General features: G+C 32.1%; 2 protein-coding genes across 2 annotated transcripts; one reads left to right on the plus strand and one right to left on the minus strand.

Annotated features, from left to right (window-relative positions):
- Positions 1-2,730: 2,730 nt before the first annotated feature.
- On the plus strand, positions 2,731-5,858 carry LOC145047412 (amino acid permease 6-like). Its single transcript, XM_078995678.1, has 7 exons — positions 2,731-2,883; positions 2,999-3,232; positions 3,877-3,970; positions 4,059-4,273; positions 4,732-4,874; positions 4,946-5,173; positions 5,247-5,858. Exons 1-7 carry the CDS (start codon positions 2,802-2,804, stop codon positions 5,655-5,657), a joined length of 1,407 nt encoding a protein of 468 aa, XP_078851804.1. The 5' UTR covers positions 2,731-2,801; the 3' UTR covers positions 5,658-5,858.
- Positions 5,859-12,609: 6,751 nt separating this feature from the next.
- Positions 12,610-15,073, minus strand: LOC145047413 (uncharacterized). Its single transcript, XM_078995679.1, has 3 exons — positions 14,791-15,073; positions 12,920-14,706; positions 12,610-12,832 (listed from the first exon to the last, which is right to left on the minus strand). Exons 1-3 carry the CDS (start codon positions 14,969-14,971, stop codon positions 12,776-12,778), a joined length of 2,025 nt encoding a protein of 674 aa, XP_078851805.1. The 5' UTR covers positions 14,972-15,073; the 3' UTR covers positions 12,610-12,775.
- Between the last annotated feature and the right edge of the window lie 7,798 nt (positions 15,074-22,871).

Genomic DNA, 22,871 nt, shown 5'->3' on the forward strand with positions numbered 1-22,871 from the left:
CCTTCTAGATCTAGGTTTTTGGATTTAGTTCTTCTTGATGGGTTCATATAACTGGTTAGTTTTGATAAATTTGTCAACTTCATCATTCATTGAGTCCCCGAGAGTTTCATATGTTCTCGATCTAAATTGGTTCGCTTGTTTGATTCCATGCATGGGTTTTGACCCCATTTTAACGTTTTTACATAAGTTTGAAGGAGGACATGCATGCCCGTAAAGTTACGAATTTTATGGTCCTTTGTGATGAAAATAAGCTTTTTGGAAAGTATAAAGGAATGTCTTAAGGGATTAAGCTATTAAGTAGGAAATGAATCTTCTAACCAAAAACCATGGTGTGTCCAAGGAGAGCCTACAGCGTGGTGGCGTGTTGCAACGCATATTTTTTGTCCCGGCATGGCTTGATGATCGTCACGACATGGTGGAAGGTTTCTCACAACTGTTTTTTTTTTGTCGGACTGCCACGACGCGGTCAGTGGTTGGCCACGGTGTGGTGGCTAACTGTTGACCATTGGCTGTTGAATTTAACCGTTGATCGTCGACTTTTTGACTAGGTTGACGTGTGGCCAAATTGATAGCTTTAGATGTTAAGATGCATGAGGCTCGAATTGTGATTTGTATCTAGGTGGTATGTAGTACCAGCCTTTACTTTCATACGAGCCGAGGTGTAATCTATCCTGATTTGCAATGTGAGTTTTCTCATTATACTATGTATGACACTAGGTGTCGTGATATGTTACATGATCTGTGTGACTTTTGAATGAAAGAGTATGGTAGGAGCAGAACACTTGTATGAAAGACTATGGTTGGATCACAACACTTGCAGGGAAGACCATGGTGGGACCATGACGGGAAAGACTGCAGCAGGGTTATAGCAATGAAAGTGACTGTAAGACTATGGTCGGATCATATCATGTACACGGGTTAAAATACACCCCATGGAAGGGCCTATTGTTATGTATGGTATGTGGTATTTTTGGGAAACTCATTAAGCTTTATGCTTAAGGTTTAAGTTTAAAAGAGTCAAGTACTTCTAGTAGCAAGGAAAAGGAGCCAACTTGATTGCGTTGCATCCACCGATGATTTCCGCACTACGAGGTTTTGGGATTATTCTGATATTTTTATGAAAACAATATACTCATGTTTGGATTACTTGACTTGTGAAGTTTATGGAATGGTTTAACCATTGGAAATTTTTCTTGGTATTTTTAGGATGTTACATGTTGACACTCACACGAAGTTGGATCATACTAGCACTCCCATTAAGGACCGAACTCTTTACCGTAGCCTTGCAGGTGGGTTGTAGTAGTTAACTTTTACTCGACATGATATTGAATTTGCCATGCAGTAGATTTGTCTTTACATGCATAACCCTCGCAAGCCACACCTACATGAGCTCAAGCGCATTCTTCGATATATTCAGGGTACTCTTGATCACGGCTTGCAAATTCATCCCTTCTCTGCTATGAGCCTTACTGCTTACTCTGATATTGGTTGGGTGGGGTGCCCCGCTTCTCGTCACTCCACTATGCCAAGCTACTGTCTCTCGGTCAAGCATGGAAGCTGAATACATGGGTGTGGCCAATATCATAGTTGAAACTTGTTAGTTGTGCAACCTTCTTCAAGAACTTCACTATCCACTGACCAAAGCTATCATTGTGTATTGCGATAACATCAATGTAGTCTATTTATCCACTAATCACATCGAGATTGATATACATTTCGTACGAGATAAAGTCGTTACTGGGTAAATTTGTGTCTTGCATGTCCCTTCCAACCATTAGTATGCAAACATCTTCACGAAAGGGACTTCCGACCTTGCTTTTCACAAATTTCAGATGAGGGTCTGCTCCCAAGCTTTGGGTGAAACATTTATTTGGCCCGTGTAATGTATTGTTATAAGCCCATTAGGTCAAATCCCTTGTATTGATGTATTCAGTATTTATAAGTCTTTGAACCAAGTCATTGAACTCCAGTACTTCTTGCTCCACTCTTTTCCTCCTTTTCCAGTAATAATTAACTTTACACTAATTAAAAAAACTGTCCTTTCATTAATGTGAATGGTCTAACGATGCATGGCCGTTTGTTTTTTTTAATCTATAACTTTTTAAAATGACTTATAAACACACTATTGAGTCAAATTCGATGACTATATATTTAAATTAAGTAAAGTATCATTATTATTTTGGTATAGTGCTTGGTGTCTTAATTTATGACTAATGGGTAGTAGGTCAACAAGAAAACAATATACAAATGAAATATTAAACTGCGGCGATGGCATTCTGCGGTGACGATCGAGGAACACGTACATAAAGTAATCAAGTAGAATCAAAAATGTTAACCAAAATCCATATATACAAGGAACTTAAAGAGAAACGGAAGTAAACTTCAAGTCCAATTTTTTTATAATTCATTCTTAAACGTACGTAGAATATATGTGTGTGTACTTGATTAGGAACAAAAGAGTACGTACAAAGAATCTTGGCTTAAACAAATAAATCACAACAACATGCCTTTAAGAACATATGCACCAAGAAAAAGAGTCAACTACGATGAGAAGAGAGTAAATGCTATTAAAGAAGTTTTAACACTTTCCAACAAACATTGCCAATAAGTCAAAAAGCCCGGTGGCACTACGTACGCAAATACACACAATCCACTACTAGCAACACAAACCAAAGTGGAGTAACTGATTCCTTCATTAAATTCAACAAATGAGTTCTTCCGTCACCACTATTTAATCGCTTCAAATCTCAGCAACCTTCATCACAATCCTGTAGATTTTGAGACAGACACAGGCAGAGAAAATGATGCAAAAAGGTTCAAGCTTTTCTTTGGAAAGTTCAGTCAATGGCTATTTCGATGATGATGGCAGAATCAGAAGAACAGGTATGTGTTTACTCATGCATGCGTGAATTGCGATACACAAAACCCATTCTCGTGTTCTTTTTAGGGTTTTTTTGTGAAATTTTGACGTGAAGTGTTGGGCTATTATTTGAATTAGGGACGTTGATGAGTGCAAGCGCACATATCATAACGGCGGTGATAGGATCAGGAGTGTTGTCATTGGCATGGTGTTTTGCGCAGTTGGGTTGGATTACAGGGACTCTTCTGCTTGCAGTGTTTGCGATCATCACTTGGTTCACTTGCCTCTTGCTTACAGACTGCTACAGGTATCCTGATCCTGTTACTGGCACCAGAAACTACAGTTACATGCAAGCAGTCAAAGTTAATCTTGGTAGGTAAATTTATGCTGCTCATTCTGAATCAACATTAATTTATGCATGTTCTTGATCATGGTGTAACCCATGCATTACTAGCCACCTCGCCCTGAGGTGTCATCCTGCATTAAATGACCATTAATTATGGCTACTATCGTCGTTTAGTCCAATTGTAATGCCACTGCAATTTCTTTTGCTACATTTGTTAAAGTTGTTTAACATAACGATAGTGAAGATGGTATTTATGTCTTTGTTTTTTGTCCATACAAAATTTGGAAAGCGAGTAATTGTTCTAGCCTATTCCTCTATCTCTATAATCCCATTGTATCAATGTCATTTCACTTTGTTTTGCTACATTTGTTATATAGGACTAGACTAGACTTTATAACCTTTGTAAGGTTATTTACCATGACCATGATGAAGAATGTATTTACATCTTTTGTATATACGAGATCGATGTCAAAAGTGAGTCATTTTTCAAAGCTTATTCCACTTTTTTGGATAGGAGGCAAAAGTGCAATTCCTATCTCGTTTGTCCAATTCCAACAAATGTCAATTTGTTAGTTCGACTCATTTTATAGTCTCTTGAGGCATATATTTGTATGGAATATCTCAATATGGATGGTTTGCTAAATAATCTTTTATAATATTGTGGGAACAGGAGGGTTTAGTTACAAACTATGTGGAATATCTCAATATGGGACTCAAGTTGGTGCAACCATCGGGTATACCATTACTTCGGCTATTAGTATGGCGTAAGTGCTAAAAGACTTGAAAACTTATTGTTTCGTTTTTGTCTATGTGTGTGAATATGCATCTAATTTTGGTTCTTGGGATTACCAGAGCGGTTAAAAGATCGAACTGTTTTCATAAGCATGGACACAACAACGGTTGTCACACATTGAACAATTCCTATCTATTGATCTTTGCATGTATAGAAATTGTTTTAAGCCAAATCCCAAAGTTTCACAAGCTCACATTCGTATCCATTTTTGCAACCATCATGTCTTTCGGTTATTCTAGCATTGGCATTGCTCTCTCAATCGCCAAAATTGCAGGTAACATCATATATTTCTCGTTTTCATGTTCTAATGCTTCATTAATTTATCATACATAACAAGGCAATAAATAACAATATACGTATTGTATTTGACATGCATTAATTGAACTCAAATCAAGACGGATGTCAATTAAACAAAATTTGCATATATTTTGTTACTCTCAAAAAGGTGAGTCAGGACTCACTCTTGGTTTCTTGTCTGTGCAAAAGACATAAATACTCTCTTTACCTTCGTCCTTGGAAATAACTCTACAAAACTTGCCAATTCTCATCTAGTCCAGTCATGTCCCATATAACAAATACAACCCAACTTAAAAAATGACCAACCAACACAAAGTTTGACAAATTCATATGCAATAACATATGTATACATGATACACCTATTTTCATCCAAAGCTTAGAGTAACTAAAAAGAAAATTAATTCCTTTTTGAATGTCTTTTTTTGGTGCATGAAGGAGGCGCGCACTCGAAAACAAGTCTAACAGGAATACCAGTTGGTCCACACATGTCAGGCATGGAGAAAATGTGGAACATCTTCTCTGCCATTGGAGATATTGCTTTTGCATATTCTTTTAGTCTAGTCCTCCTCGAAATACAGGTAAATCTTCTTTATATATATAAACAAACTTATGTATGTATATCTAATATTGGATACTTATGCAAATGTAGGACACATTGAAATCAAGTCCTTCAGAAAACAAAGTCATGAAAAAGGCTTCCACCATTGGAGTTGGAGTATCCACCTTATTATACACCCTATGTGGAGTACTTGGGTATGCAGCATTTGGCAATGATGCATCTGGGAATTACTTGACAGGATTCGGTTTCTATGAACCATTTTGGCTCATTGACATTGGAAACATGTGTGTTGTTCTTCATCTTCTTGGAGCATACCAGGTACAACATACATATATATATGATATTTCATCTCTTCTCTAACCTAATCAACTTGTGTTCATCTCTTCTTTAGGTGCTTATTCAGCCATTTTTTGCATTTGTGGAGGATTGGAGTCATAAAAAGTGGCCAGAAAGCAGATTTATAGAGAAGGAATATTACATCGGTAGCTACAGTTTTAATCTATTCAGGTTAACATGGAGGACAATGTATGTGATACTAGTAACAATAGTCGCCATGATCTTCCCTTTCTTCAACAGTTTTCTGGGACTTATTGGTGCTGCGACATATTGGCCACTGACTGTGTATTTTCCAATAGAAATGTACATTTCACAGGCAAAGATTCAAAGGGGTTGTTTTACTTGGATTTGGTTGAAGATATTGAGCTTGACATGCTTGATTGTTGCACTTCTTGCTGCAGCTGGATCTATTCGAGGTCTTGCTGTGTCTGTTTCTGATTTTGAGCTCTTTCATTCCATGTCTTAGAGCTCTGTGTTTAGTTTTACTCTGTGACTGTTTAGTGAATCTACAATTTAAAGTAGAATTGTGTTATTAATTGTAAAACTGTGAAGATACAGTTGTGTTGGCATTTTGTCAAACAGGTTGTGTGCACGGATGAACAAGACAATGAGAGGGATGAATAACAGAACTAATAATCAAAAAGATTCTGTTTCCCTGGTTCCATAATGAATTTTGAGTTTCAAGTTAGATAAAAAAAAATTAAATATATTACCACGAAATCTCATACGTGTATCGGATGTTAAAATGTAATAATAAAACTTAATCATCTTAATTCGTTATAAGATAATCCAAGCATCGTTCTAATCAAGAACACAATCTAAACACGAAGTTGAGAATAGAAAAACCTTCATTGGATGATTGTAACTTGGAGTCGTTGGTACGCACTTGTGCTGTTTTCGTTTGGGAATGGAAATATGGGCACGAGACAAAAGTGACGTCATTTTGTCCTTGCTTCGTGTACACAAAAATGGCATCCACTTGAATATTAAGAATCTTATAACAGAAAAAGTTGCCATTCCTCCATGTAAAGAAGTTCATCACCCTGTTTGATTCCTGGTAACAAATTTATATATCTTAGGGTTTGGGAGCAATAGTGTCTTAAATCCATAGGTTTTTTAAGGGTAACCGGATCATTTCCCGAATCTAATATTGGGACCTGGTCATCATGAAATCCAGATTCTGTGCGTAATTAAGGAATAATTTCAGATACGATAATGAGAAAAATCGCAACAGAAATTTATATAGATTTCGAATTTTTCTGTCAACATTAAATGTTTTATCCATTAAATTTAGGTAAAATAATCATAGGAAAATATAAGCGAGCGAGGGCGATGCCTCGTGGACCCCGCAAAGAGGATGCAGTCCCTTGAGCCGTCATTCGGTGGTATTGAGATTAAACTCATTTTACACGGCAGATAAAATCAAGAATTTGAGCTATATTTGATAATTAGGTAATATCATGCGTTGCTAAGAATAAAATTAAAATTTTTGGTAATCTTATCTTATTGAAAATGTTTATATTATTTATAGTAACTATAAAATAATAATTATTATATTTAGTTTATATAAATTTTTAATTAATTCGAACAATATATAAAATAATGTTTATTAAATCAAATCATTTAATGATCTCAACTTATGTTTTACGTATGTATAACATTAATTATATTTACATCTATTTTAATTTACCACTTTTATGATTTATTAATTTTTTTTAAAAAAAAATTGAATATGTTTTAATTTCATCATGATAATTATTTAAATTATCAACAACTTTTTGTAATCTAACATAATTTAGCTTCTATGTATCTATTATTTTTCACTATTATTATTATAAATTAGTTTAAAAACAACTAAATTGAATTTTAGTTATTATAAAATATAGTTTTCAGACACCTTTTAGTTAATTCGATTCATCGATTTAGGTTCTTTTACATTTATTATATTTAATGTTTGCTTTTAACTATGTTAAAAATATATGTATTGAATTTTTTTTAAACATTATTTGATATTTTACTTTAGTTTTTAAATTTTACACTAAATTTTTAAGCTTATTTTATATATTAATGTAGGTTATTTATGAACTATATATTGAAACTAACAAATTAAGTGTATCATATTGATACATCACAAAGTCTTCTATTTATGATAATGTTTACAATTAAAATCATATACAAATTAATAAGTTAAGTATATATTATATGAAAATATGAAGAGTTGAGAGTTTCAAATGAATGTGGTGAAAGAAAAAATATTTCTTTTATAATATAGTATGATATAGATAGATATTACACTTTAGGTTTGATATTTATTTAACCTAATTAACAAAATTATAATTATTATTAAAAGAAATTGAAAAGTCATGGGAGTTTCAAATAAATGTGGTGAAAGGAAAAATGTTTTATTTATAAGTATATATAATAATATGTAAATTTTATTATACTAAAATGTGATATTAAAATCACCAGCTATCCCATTTTAGTGTAACCATGAATCTATACAAACAATAATTAGAATCGATCAAATTTATGCATACATGAAAAAATCAAAATGATTGAGCTTTCATATTATTACATAGTCCAAATATTCGAGAATCAAAGTATTATAATAATTGAACCCTTCAACCCATTTGAATACTTGAAGATAACATACATATAAGTTTAAATAAACCGTCTACTTACAAATATCCTAACAATATTATTAAGTGAAGTATCCCAATCCATTCCTGATTGTATAAAAGCCAAGTTTTAGCATCTTGAAGCCCGACTACACTTCACGATCATATATGTAATTCATTTCCTCATGTATGTGCTTATATTTTATCAAATGAATTATTCATAATATACATTCAACCTTCCCGTTGTAGGTTTAAACACACTAACTTGGGATGATATAATGTGTGTCCCAATCCTTAAATGTGAGTTTTACTCGTTGAATCCAACTTCTAATGTCATATTAGAGGGGAATTATGTGTGTCACCATTAACGAATTAAATAGACTTTAAATTAACTGTTATCACAGAATTGTACATGCACCTAGTCTTGGACCTAAACTTTAGTCAAATGGTCCGCAAAATTTTGTTGCAACCTCACAAACATCATCGAATTCACATCATTCATAATTAAATCCCCAATCATGATATGTCTAAACCTCCCAAATCACACCAAATTTTGTTGTGACCTCATAAACATCATCGAAATCACACCCTTCAAGATTAAATCCCCAAATGTGTAGACCTCCCATTGTACACTTAGTTATAAATCTTAGCCCAACACTAACACAATGAATAGATATAGGTGCAATCTGATTTGATCACAATGAAATTTCATAAACCAAATCCATTAGCCATTTTGGTTTTTTACCGGCTATGGCTAACACACCAAATTCTTATTCCATTATTGAGTTTGGTATGCATGTTTGGTTATTAGATACTCATGAAATAGCACATCCCCCAAGCAAGAATACCAAACCACCTGTAGAAGAATGATCTTTAATATGGGTTATCTAACATGCATTTGAACATTCTACTAAAACCAAAGGATATTGTAGATAACATCGTCTATAATTCATGGTTCCCTTTAAGTACTTTAACACTTTTTGAATTGCTTGCCATTGTTGAGTACTAAGAATGCTAGTATACCAATGCAACCTCCCAACCGCATAAATGATGTCAGGGCAAGTGTTTGTAGATAACATCAAGCAGCTTGTCACTTCAAATTATTCTAATTATTATATTTCCTTGGTTTTATTTGGCATTAACTTCACGTTGGGATCCATATGAGTTCTCACGGGAGAACACTCACTATAATTATACTTTTTGAGAATTTTCTCAACATAGTTTGTTTACGTTATATCAATACCCTTGCTAACCTAATTAATCCTATTACCAAGGATCACGTCATCCTCCCTCATATCCTTCATGAAAAATTAAATGACAACAAAGTTTTCAATTCATCAAAATGAAGTTGATTAATACCGAAAATTAACATGTAATCAATAAAAAGGTAAATAAATTATCACACAGCTACTGAATGAGTCATACCAAATATAAACACATTTGTCCGATTGGTTCAACTTGAAACCACATGACAAAATAACCCTTTTGAAGCAATTGTTTGGGTGCTTGTTCTATCCTGTACAATGATTTGACAAGTTGTACATTTCGTATTCTCATTACCAAACACAACAAAACCTTCCGATTGTTTCAAGTAAACTTCTTCATTTTGGATCAAGACAATGATAATTGTGGTTTGTAAGGTTGTAGTCTGTTACAACTAGAAATTTTGTGTCATATAAGCTATATACTCAAGTAAAGGTTGAATCAAAAATTTTAAAGCATGTTTGATGCCTATTATGTAACATCAAAATTTCAATCAAATACATCATACAAGTACTACACATAGTCGTCAAACAATTGGAAACCCTAGAAGTTCTTGTTAAATCCATTTTTGGACTAGAACTTCCTTATTGGACCTAAGTGGACCAATAAGCTTCCAATTTGACTATTATGGGCTCTAATTGGACCCACATCTATTTATTTCAACATTTTGGGCCATATTGGGCCTAGAATGAAATGAATTAAAAGCTTTGATCCATGATTAACCTAATCTAGCTTAATAGAGCATAAAAATCACAATTTTATCTTATAAGGCCAATGATCACCCAAACTAACTCTAATATTGGGCTTAGGGGCAAAAAGCCCAAAAACCTTTCTTCCTTTCCAAATTCTCGGCCCAAGGCCCAAACCCAAGGAAGGTGGAAGAGTTGACTTGCCATTGCCACCTCATTTTTATCTTTTGGACATCCATGCAACATATCACATATACCCATGCATACATCACCTCAAAGTCACTCTTCTTCTCCTCTCCCACTCACTCTCGGCCGAACAACACCCACACACACACATCTCTCACAAACTCTCTCTAGATCACTCAAGGCTTCTTTCTTCTTCTCCATCCAAAATCTCGAGATTTAGGAAGCATTCAAGGAAGTTCTTCCACAAAAATCATCATCTAAGGTAAGGTTTTGCTTGGATCTATGACTTGTATTCCTTGTTTTATCAAAAATCTCTTCCTAATCCATGCAAAAATCGTGATCTTGCACTCTAGAAAACCCCATAAACTCGAAAACTTCATCAAGGAGTGCAAAGGCCAAAAATCACTTCATTTCTTCCATTCTTTCTTCAAAAACCGAATCAACACCCAAGGTGAGTTTCATACCCCCTTATTTTCGGTTTTTATAAGTTTTTGTGGGGGAGAATACAAGCAAAGGTGTAGATCCATCATTATGTGTATGTTGTGGTTGATTTCTATGCTTATATGTAGGTTTTGTATGATTTTGATGCTAGATCTAGTTATGAAATGCTAACCGAGATATGTATTTCATTATAGCATAAAATATACTACTACATGCAAAGTATACTAAGAAAAATAGCCAAATGGCTTGACAACACTTAATTTGGGCTAAAAACTCATTTTTTTGACATAAAATGTTGAAAATACATTTTTTTGACATTACGACGTTACGATTCATAACTAATAACGATTGGGAAGTCATTATACATGCGAGTGTGCACAGACGTCTACGCACCATCTTTGGGCCCCAAAAGTGTAAAATCTTATTTGTTGAGCCTAGCTAGCCCAATGACCTGATCTTAAGGCCCGAAGACCTCTCTCTTACGAAGTGTTGGGTTTTACCGATCCGACATAACGTAAAAGGACTTTCAATGGCAAACATGCTGCTGGTCCCCAAGGGTCCTTCAGTGCTGCTAGTAAAGTCTGTAACTCACGATTACGGGTTGGGCTTCGGGCCCTTCGCAATTGCAATGGTCTTGAACGATGCGGGGAAATACCGAGGGTTTCGCACCTTCTCTTCTTCCCTCCGGTCGTGGGACTACACAAGTCCGGGAGGATTGAGTTGTGTGAAGAATTACGAGTGACGCCTAAGGGATCGCTTGTAAGGTTGTCGATTGGACGTTTTCATTAACGCACGTCACAACACTTCACCACCCACTGTATTCTCAATGCCTCCGGAGCTCAACGGTTTCCTCTAACGCAACGAAACAACGGTACACAAACTAAGTAAAGCAAAGTGATAGGAAAACGTCGGGTTTTCCTAGGGTTTTCAACAATTACAATTATGAATTATCGGTCGAATTTCACAACTCTTACGCTTACATCTATAGAATTCAAACAAGCATACTCATGGATCATCACATATTTTTACACTATTCTATTTTTAGAAAATATCGGATTTTCTGATGGTTTTCAAACAATACATTGGATTTCAAACACTACTTATGAACTCACCAACATTTCATATGTTGACGTTTTCAAAATACTTGTATTCTCAGGTAACAGATAAGGTGAAGGATGATTTGTACTCTATGACGTTTTGCTGTGGTTTAAGTAGTATCAAACAGTTATTTTTTTTGAGAATGTAATGTTTTGAACAATGTAATGAATGTAACATTACTAGTTGTATCATTCCAAATGTTAGTGATGTATAATGTTATGTTTCATGTATATGCATTGTGATGGTATTCAATGAGTCACGATAGCCCTCGGACGTTTCCGCCGTCTGGTTCGGGGGTGTGACATAGTCTAGGAAGACATAGGGATCGAAGCGAATATCCATTTTGTGAAGATTAAGGAGCCCATAATCGCTAACAGAAAAGTTTGTTTCAGAAAGACTTATATTATATTTATGTACAAAAAACTTAAATAAAATAGTTTCCCAACTTAGCCAACCTACTCAACATTAGTTTTTCTCTCTCTACTTTTTTCTATCTTTCCCAAAAACCCTATCTTTCTAACTATTCAACTCAATCAATTAAATAAATACAAAACAACTAAGATTTGTGACATAGTGTGAGAGAGGAGGGAGGGGGGAGGGAGAGAGGGGGGGGGGGGGGGGGGTGAAACAAATACGAAGGAAATCATGCAATTTAGAGGAATCCACATTTGTACACTACTTTTTTAATATGCCATCAAAATGGTGCTTTAAACACATAACAAAATGTTCACTAAACGATGCAATTAAACTTTCTTTGATCAAACATATCCAAAAGTTTCACTAAACCATGCAATTAAACTTTCTTTGATCAAACATATCCAAAAAGTTTGATTTGTGTAAAGATTCCAAAAACTAATGATATATATTTTCGGTAAGTTGAATTGTTATGCTTTAAACAAATGTTCACTAAACCATGCAATTAAAGATTTGTGTAAAAATTCCAAAAACTAATGATATATTTTCGGTAGGATGAATTGTCATGCTTTAAACAAATTTTCACTAAACCATGCAATTAAACCTTCTTTGATCAAACATATCCAAAAAGTTTGATTTGTGTAAAGATTATGATTATGATTATTGTGTCAACCACAACCAGGAGTACTGAAAATGCAGCAAAAACCAATAACTCAAAGAGAAATATGAATTAGAAGCAGAATTCGAAAGAATCGACTAATGATTTCAAACCAACATTACTCTAAACCTACAACACGCAATCAATCTAAAACTTGAGTTAGAAATCAATCCCAGCACACGAAGATTGGTGCAACAATTGATGATGAAGACGTGACTTAGTTTTTCACCAGTCTGCTTGATCTTCTAATTGGTGTCAGAATCACTTCATCTCTCTACAAAAACCAAACAAAAACAAGATCAAGTATTATAAAACAAACATAATCGAGTTAGTGCTATAAATTAGAATCCCCAATACTCACATGCTTAATGGGAATTTTTTCAAACGTAGTGAAGCTCCCATAAGAAGCAGAACCCATAGAGAATTCTGATGAAGAAGCCAAAGAATCTCTTTTGTTATTGATAGGTTTCTTCTTGTAACCCTTCTGAATGCTAGACTCTGAAGAACACGAGCTTTCTTCTTGTAACTCTTTATGATTATCTGCATCAAGCTTAGTAACACGTGCAGTGGCAGTTGTACCAGTAGACTTCCTTTTAATCAAGTAAAAAATAGCTGCCATGGCAACTACCAGCATGGAAAAACCAGTCATATAGATTGGGTTGACTGATCTGGTCAACGAAGTGGTCAAAGTTTCTGACTCAGCACTAGTATCTGCTAAACTAGACGCGATTTCAAGATCATTCACAGCCATTTCTGATTTGCTCACAGAAAGTGAAGCTATTTCACCCGACCCATCTTCAAGATTCAAACTTTTCTCCAAAATAACATCATTGGGTTGAATCTCATTTGGGTCTTCCATCAAAATCTCATCTTGTACATCGACTTCCATTTCTTCATACGCTTCTTCTTCCATCATCTCAAAGCTTTCCTCCATTTCTTCCTCAAATTCTTGAATTTCTTCAAAATTTTCAACATCTGCATAATCTGCCACGATTTGCCATTCTTCTTGGATGGGAGAAGGGGTCAAGTTAAAGAACTGTATGGAGCTATGGGTTGAACTAATATGGGATAACTGGTCGGAGAGGTAAGAAACGAAAATGTTTGACCACTGCTCAATACTTTCAACAAAACCATCTAAAGAAACTTTAACAGATGCAGCCACCTTCAAAGATTCATCATAAATCTCCGAGAAGCTTACATCCTTATAGATTGGCAAATCCATGGGTGGTGAATCAGTAAAAGAAACTGAAAAACAGGCTACCAGGAACATCACAGAAATGCACAATATAGTCTTTGATCTTGTGAAAAACCTTGGTTTTGATGCTGTTTTTAGCTTGGAATCCGACTGTTTTTCTTCAAAAATGGTTTTAGACATATTGTCTGATGACTCATGGCCTAGATCGACTTTTGCTTCTTCTTTTTCTTCTTCTTCTTCGTCTTTTAGTTTTGCTTTTTCTTCTTCTTCTTCCTCTTTTTGTTTTGCGTCTTCTTTTTCGGTGTCTGATGAAGTATCAGAAAGATTAAAGCCGTCTTCAAGACCAATAACATCATCTTCTCCATAACCATAATTCCCATCGACTTTGTTAAGTAAAAGTTCAATTCTTGGGTTTGGTTTGTAATGAAGAAACTGAGGTCTAGGGGAAAGAAAATTCTTTTTTGGATCATATGGAGGAAGAGGGTCGGCATCAAAAGGGGCAATGATAGGTGAAGTTTGTGGAGAACAACAGAAAGGTCTAATCTTTACCAAATCAAAATCTTCGTTAACATCAGTTGCATTATCAGTCGAAACGAAAGTTACCTTACGAACAGGAGGAGTTTCAAGAACAACTTCTTTTTGTTCAAGGGTTACCGATTCATTTGAATCCTCTTCCGTAATGGTAGGTTGATCCAACGGTGTTGCTTCGGATTTCATTACGAAATCTTTGTCCAAGAACTGGATCGAAGTTCTTACCACCTCATTCTTTTCAACAAGAACTTTCTTTCTTGGTGATGGAGTGAACTTTGAAGCAGCTGAGATCGTTGGTGCCATGAAACTCTTTTCGAATGATCTAGCAGGTGAACGAACTATATCTTTGTGATTCTCTTTTCCATCCTGAAACATCGAACTACCAGTGCTTTTGCGAAGTACTGAACCTCTTTTCGTATGATCTAACAACATAAAGAAAACAAAAAATCAAAAACCCAATTTACAGAACAAAAACTCAAAATCATGAAATCAAAGATCGTTTATACCTGTTGTAGCAGGGGTGTTTGCAGGGGTAGGAGGATTTACGCTTCTAGGGTTTACCACAGCATTGGATCTGGTAAAAGGGTTGCCACTGAAGCTCCTTCTGGTGGTCGTATTTGCCTCCGAATTTCTGAAACCCCTTGCTGAAAGTGGAGAAGGAGATCTGTTTGATGCGAAATTCGCCATTAACGTATATGAATCTTGTCCAATATGGGGGAGAAGAAAAATAAGTAGAGAATGCTGGAGAAAGAAATCTTGAAATTAGGAGTGAATTTGAATTAATTTGAGTTTGTAACGTAAACAGGGGATGACAATTTGAAGAGCTTTAAAGGTGTTTTAATTTTGACCGTTGGGATTTAAAATGATTGTTTATTATAAATTGAAATGGAAAAAGGGATGTAGCCGTTGGGTTTTACCTTTTCTCTTTGTTCAGTTCTTGCGTTGGTTGTGCATTTTTTAAAAGTCAAAGGAGTGAAATTGGCAACCGGTAAAGTGAAAATGGCAACGGGTAATTACCCGTGGTATTTTTTTTTTTTTTTTTTTTTTTTTTTTTAAATCTATTTATTTACTTTTTTCTATGCTTATTTATTATTGAAAATTTAAGTAAGCTAGTTATCTAACCATTATATTATAAATTAGGTGTTAAACCAGTATATGACACCGGTTTATTAAAAGAAAGTTTTGGTAATCATAAATACCATGTTCATAAAAATAAAAAAAATAACAACGATTAAGTTTGTGACCTTTAGGTAAACACTATTTTATGTAGTTTGATCCTAATTAATCTATATTAATATAATTAATTAATATGAACTCACAAATAGAATAGATTAGCTACATTAATATACATATACATTAATTAATATATTAATAGAAAGATGAATTCAAAAATAAAAAAAAGTTATTATGTACATTAAATAATATATTTATAAAATTAATTAATATGAGGTGACATTTAATACGTGAGATTCATTATCTATACTAATAAATAAAACACATTTTCTGTCACATGTCATGTCCTCATTAATTTGGACACATGGCATTTTAATAGATTTTTAGAATTTATTTATTTCCACATGGAATTTTCTGATTTGTTCACATATCATAACTTATTTCGGTTACAATTTAGAGAAATAAATGCTTCCTTGAAAAAGAAATGATATATTTATAATGTAATAAATAACATAATTAATGAGAGCTCTAAAATTGATATTGATATTAAATTTAATGTTTAAATATTGATATTAAATTTTTATTTTTAGTAAACCCGTGTAGTACACGGGTCTTACGCCTAGTATACTTATAAAGGAAACATTTCACTACATCCATTTGAAACTCTCATTCATTTTTCCTTTTACCACATTCATTTGAAACTCTCATCACTTTTCAATTTCTTTTTAATAATAATTATAATTTGGTTAATTAGGTTAAATAAATATCAAATCTAAAATGTAATCATGTATAAATAAAATTTCAATATTAAAATAATATATTTACTACTACTTATAAAGTTATGTTTTTAACTTTTAACATATTATAGTTAATTTGTTAGTTTTAATATATTGTTTGATGTAAACCATTATCATTTTAAAAATACAATTTTGGAACAATTTATATAAAATACTTCAATTATTAATTTAAATATAACATTACACGGTCAACTTAAATATAAATTTTAGTTTAACTTAAATAACCCAAAGAATATTATGTAAATAGTTAAAAGCACTGTTGTAAAAATCCCGACTAGGTCCCGATTAATCCCTAGGCGCTACTAGACCGATTAGAGGGCGTCTAGCGATTAATCCCTGCATAAATAATGAATGAAACATTATAAAACGATCAAATTTTAACATTTTGAATAAGTTTTATTTCAATGGAAACAATCTGAAAGATGATTAGTGTTGTATTAATCATATTAACCAAATTTGTTATCATATTAGTGGTATTTAGGAACTTTGATATGATATTAGTCATATTTAATTTTTTAAAATTCAACAAATTACCAATTAATGGTCCCCGATTAATCCCCCGGTAAATCTCCGCCAAACCGATTAATCCTTTGACCTCAGTCGACTAACTAGCTAACGTCGAACGTTTTTCGCAACCTTGGTTAAAAGTGATAAATTGTAGTGTCTTTCAAATAATGATTATAAGTTGGTTAACAAATCTAAAGTGTAATCATAAATAAACTAATTTTCAATTTTAAAATAATATTTTTACTTCTACTTATAAAGTTATGTCCTTAACTTTTAACATATTATACTTAATTTATTAGATTTCATATGTTCTTATATGTAAATCATTATCTGTTTAAAGCTACAACTTTTGAACAATTTAGATAAAATACTTAAAATGTTAACTTAAATATAACATTACAATATCAACTTAAATATAAATTTCAGTTCCACTTAAAAAACAAAAGAATATTTTACAAATATTTAAAAGTGATAAATTATAGTAATAAATGAAAAAACTAAATTGTAGTCTCAATTAAGCCAAACTATTTCCTAAAAATATTTTTATAATCATCAAAACTTTTCAAATAAGTAATTGAAAATAACTTATAATAACAATAGTTAAAAATAACTCTATATAAATGATTATATTGTTACCTTTAAAATCAAAAAATATTGTTTGATGTTTTAAATAATTATAACGATAGAAATTAAAACAATAACGAAATGAATTTTAAAAACTTAATGAACAATAACAACAACTATAAATAACATCAAACCATATATTATATTTAATTTTATTCATGTGTAAGTTGCGGGTAGAAGTCATTGAAACGATTGAGACTATCAAGTTATAATAGATGTATATATTATCATATAATTCAAAATAATCAATATAGTATATCATTTAGTATACGGATTATTATATCAAATTTAACAACAACGTTGTTATTATATTTAAAAAATCATATATTTGTAAAAACTTCAACTATATAAGCGTTTCTGTATATTACAATATCAAATTAACTATAAATTTCAGTTCCACTTAAAAAATCATATAATATTTTGTAAATAGTTAAAAGTAACAAATTATAATGATAAATGCAAAAACCAAATTGTAATTTCAATTTAACTAAAATATTTCTTAAAGATATTTTTATAATCGTTAAAAGATTCTAAATAAGTAGCTTAAAATAACTTACAATAACAATAGTAAAAAATAAGTCTATATAAATGATTATATTGTTACTTTTAAAATAATAAAAAAAATAACGTTTGATGTTTTAAATAACTATAATGACAGAAATTAAAATATTAAACAAAAAAATTTTAGAAAATTAATTAACAATAACAACAACTGCAAATAACATTCAACCGTATATTATATTGAGTTTTATTCACGTTTAACTTGCGGATGGAAGTCATTCAAATGATTGAGGTTATGAAATTACAATAGATGTATATATTATCATATAATTCAAAATAGTCAATATATTATATCAATTTAATATATAAATTATTATATCAAATTTAATCATAATGCTGTTTTTATATTTTAAAAAAGAAAAACATATATTTTGAAAGATTACAACTTTATGGTTGTTTCTGCACAACGCGCGAGTATTCGCCTAGTTGAATAAAAAAGAAAAAAAAAACTATAAAAATGACAAGTGGATATTAAATAATTAAAAAAAATCTAAAAAATAACAAGTGTCAAAATAAAGGAGAATATGACATGTGGTAAAATTATTCTTATTTATTATGATAGATTATGTGTAAGACCCATATATTATATTGGTTAATTAAAAACAAAAAATATAAAAATTTAAATATTTAAGAACTTTGGATGTTTAAGAAAATAAGAAAAATAATGAATTATTAAAACTGATTTTTTTATCTTTTAAATTTAAATAAATAAACAAAATAAACTAATAAGTTTTAATTTGGGAATTTTGAAATAAGAAGGTAAGTCCATTAATGAAATTGATATTAATTTATTACTACATTTATTGTAATTATTATATTAAAATATTATGTAGAATTTATTAAAATAAAAAACTCATAAAATAACATGTGGAAAAAAAAACTAATTTAAAATAACCACAAAATGATATTTGACAAATTGAATGAGTATATGACATGTGATAAAAAAAAACCTTCATTTATTAGAATAGATAGATAGAGATGGATTTTTGAGATGAAAATATTTTTATTTTTAGTTTTTGAAAAATAATCATTTCCTCTATAACTTTGTTATTCAAGAGTACTCTTCATATTTTTAAGTTCTTTTCTTTTTTTTTTCAAATGAACCTTTCTACCATTTTTAGATTCTGAATATTACATTTCTAAATATGTAATATCAACGTTTTTCAATACAATTATTAATTTTATATATTAATATCATATATATATTTCCTTCCAAAATATACTTTTTTGCTAGAAAATATGTTTTTCTTGGTCCGAATAACTATTCCAAAATAAATGGTTATTTTTGTTAAAAATAATTTTTGTAGTTATTTTCTTCAAATACATATTAAAATGTTGTCAGATTACTTAATTTCTCTTTATTATTTTATTTCCAATGAAATATATTTGGCCAACCGTTAATTATTAAGGTATTTTTAAAGAAAATAACAATTTATTCACTTATTTTTTGTTTTATTATTATTTATTATTTTATGTTCAAAAATATATTATATCTCTAATTATTCATAGAGTGTGAATTTTACTAATTTAATTAATAAATTTAGACCGTCTTTATAAATTATGTGAATTTTTAAAGCAAGCATCTTTCATCTTAGACATGTAGGTGTGGTGACAACATCATAGGATGTGGTTAATGCCATGTGACATCGTATGCATGCGGTAACACCCTCCGAAAGGGTCAATATTGGGGCCTCGTATAACCTCTGTTGTAGTGTCTCAAAAGTCGTCTGCTGCTCAGGCTCCCATCGGAAATCCACTTCCTTCCTCGTCAGACGAGTAAGGGGTGCAATAATCTTGGAGAAATCCTGCATAAATCTCCGATAATATCATGCCAAACCCAGTAATCTCCTGATCTTGGGGGACATTTCGGAACCTCCCTAAGCATCACAACCTCGCTCTTGGCTGGATCGACCAAAATCTCGTTTTAGTTAACAAGATGTCCCATGAACTGGACCTCTCATAACCAAAACTCACACTTCGAGAACTTGGCATACAACCGTTCTCGCCTCAACACTCCCAAAAGCTCTCGAAGGTGCTCCTCATGTTGCTCTCTGGTCTTGAATACACCAAGATATCATCAATGAACACAATAACTGATTGATCGAGAATCATCCTGCACACCCGATTCATCAAATCCATAAATACTGCGGGCGCATTGGTGATGTACTATAGCTCATTCCAAATCCACTTTTCATTTGAAATCAAACGATATAGTGGATTGGTGACACGATCGCACCGAACTTTCTCATTGCTCTTCTTCCAAATATAATGTTGTACGGTGATGCTAATTGTACGATTGTGAAGGCTATCGTCTGTGTATTTTGGCTTGTGTTTCCTGATTCGTTAAAGTTAATGGAACAAACAATATCCCTTTTTTCCAAAAAAAAAAAGGGTACTGTGAAGCTTGTTAAATGTCATGCTGGTTGTTGTATCCTTTTCCTTATTTGTTCCTGTAGTTGTGAAAATATATCATCAGTGAACAAAATAACTTTTATGAATGCTTACGTAACATATTTTCCCATATATAACTACCGGTCCATCTTCATGGAGGTGGGGAAATATGATATGCTTCTTTATCAAACATATTATGTAGTTTGTCGGTATCCATTAACCGCAATGGGTAGCTCATTTGTGTTACCTGACTATCTGCCTATCGAGTATTTCCTTTGTTTTTCACATAGGAATACTTATAATACGGATCACGCTAATGTTGATACGAAAAACTCCAGGCGGATGATGAGCTTTTTCACCTTAGAGGGTTTCATCCTATAAGGCATTTAGGAATTCACTCTGCACAAGAATAACAAGAACTAGGTCAGACAACCATACGAGAGTTGGACCCCAGTATAGCTCTTTGACGCCTAAGTTAGATTACGACCCTTTGGTGTTGCTTTTGTGTCAAGGAATATGTGTTTTCCTTACTTACCTGGTTAGCATGTCTCCCAAGGATATTTATAGGTTGTCCGTAGTTAGTAAAGTCCACTTCTTAAATCGGTCATCCACTCATTACCCGATCTGCAAGCGGTCGCACTTCATATCCCTTCCTTGTTTATTTTATTTTCTCTGTACTATTTGGTATATTTTCTAGGATACGATTCTGATGCTTACGTACAATATATTCATATATATATTTTTTCGAAACAAGTAGGAATGCTTCTAAAGTCAACCTGTTGAGTACTGGGTCGGTAGTGGGTTTCCTCGCACTACCAGCCTGGTACATCATTATATAGCAATGATTGTTCTGGTTTTCCATTTTGATGTAGTTTCAAGAAGCAACAGAGGAAACCCCCAAAATGTTCCACTTGATAATATCAACAACAAAGGAAATCCCCATAACCCTTTTCTATGACTCTCTCTCTCTCTCTCCCTTTCTCTCTCTCTCATTCTCTCCGACACTCTCTCTACCATTTTGTTGGAGCTCCTCAGTTATTGGCAAACTTAGCTCCTCACATCATCATCAACCAGCATCTCCGACTCAACAAGCTTGTCTTTATGCTTGGACTGAAGATCACCGGAGTTATTGGCATAATTGATGTCTAATACAACTTAAAGAATGGAGCATGTCTTGTTGAGACAAGCTGGAAGGAAAAAACCCAGATGGTGGTGATGTTGTAGCCACAGTGGAAACAATAGCTGTGGTTGTGGCTTTTTTTGTTTGATCGGATCTAGCAACGTTGGTATCGATCTCAACCAATGGATTCCTTCTGTAGGGAGAATGCTGCACCTTCTTTGAGTTACTTCGATTTAGTGCGAAGAGAGAAGAGAGAGAGAGAGAGAGAGAGAGAGAGAGAGAGAGAGAGAGAGAGAGAGAGAGAGAGAGAGCAGTGTGTATGGGTCTGCCAGTGACAAAGAGAGAAAGAGTATCATAAAAGAGGGATGTGGGTGAGAATTAAAAAAAATTAAATAATAAAAAAGGAACAATACCTGAAAGATATGTGAGACTTAACAAATGTTTTTGATGGCTAGTTAAGTCAAGGTACCAATTCTTCATCGAAGTTTCAATTTTGGACCATCCTTGTGTGGAAAAAAAAATTGGCCCGAAACTGTAATTTTTTTGGTAAACCATAAGTACCAAATTTTGCAATTTACTTAATAAAAATAAAGAATTCTCTAATTTAAAGAAAAATTTCACAATAAGACATGCAAAAAAATGGATTTTTTTTTTCAAAAATTTAATACATATTACTAAATTTGGTGTGAGACCCATGCACTACACAAGTTTATTAAAAATAAAAGTTTACTATCAAGATATAAAAGTTTAAAAGTTCAATTAGCAAAATAAAAATATTATAAATTTAAACGTGTATCTATATAAAAACAATGTTAACATATCAAAATATGTTTTAAATAACGTAAACATAAACTTCAAATTCATATATTTTTTTTTCCTTTTTTTTTAAATTATATTACATGTATAAAATATAAATTATATATACAACTTAGTTTTCATATAACATATAATACGAGATATTATAGATAGATAAAATACTTATTAAAATAAAGTATTATAGTAACAAATTGTTATTCATGCTTATCCATCTCAAAGTTTAACAAGGGCATTACATACAAAAAATTAAAAATCCCACAACACACCATTAAAATTATTATATTTTATTTTGACAATATTGTTTTATAACATTTCGTTGTTTTAATTAACGAAACAAAAAAGTTCATAGTAAATGTTTTTAATATTAGAAAAATACAAACTATTTATTTTTATATTTATTTCATGGAAAATAATATCTTTACGTTAAATAATAAATATTTTAATAGTTATAGTGTTGATTTACACATTTAATACAATAAATATTTTTCATATATAATAATATTATTAATTAGTAGAATTGATTAATTTTATTAATTAAAAGTCGAAAATATCATATTTTTCATATACAATAAATATTTTTCATATATAATAACATGTG

The sequence above is a fragment of the Lactuca saligna genome, chromosome 5, assembly GCF_052625555.1.
Source record: "Lactuca saligna cultivar CGN05327 chromosome 5, ASM5262555v1, whole genome shotgun sequence".
In the NCBI taxonomy this organism is placed as follows: domain Eukaryota; kingdom Viridiplantae; phylum Streptophyta; class Magnoliopsida; order Asterales; family Asteraceae; genus Lactuca; species Lactuca saligna.

Excerpts from the sequence above, each read along its gene's own strand:
- LOC145047412 (XM_078995678.1), top strand. The coding sequence starts at position 2,802 with ATGATGCAAAAAGGTTCAAGCTTTTCTTTGGAAAGTTCAGTCAATGGC. Across the intron at positions 3,971-4,058 it reads ACTTCGGCTATTAGTATGGC|AGCGGTTAAAAGATCGAACT; the intron begins GTAAGTGCTAAA and ends TGGGATTACCAG. Across the intron at positions 4,274-4,731 it reads CTCAATCGCCAAAATTGCAG|GAGGCGCGCACTCGAAAACA; the intron begins GTAACATCATAT and ends TGGTGCATGAAG.
- LOC145047413 (XM_078995679.1), bottom strand. The coding sequence starts at position 14,971 with ATGGCGAATTTCGCATCAAACAGATCTCCTTCTCCACTTTCAGCAAGG. Across the intron at positions 14,707-14,790 it reads AAACACCCCTGCTACAACAG|ATCATACGAAAAGAGGTTCA; the intron begins GTATAAACGATC and ends TTATGTTGTTAG. Across the intron at positions 12,833-12,919 it reads AAAAAATTCCCATTAAGCAT|AGAGATGAAGTGATTCTGAC; the intron begins GTGAGTATTGGG and ends TGGTTTTTGTAG.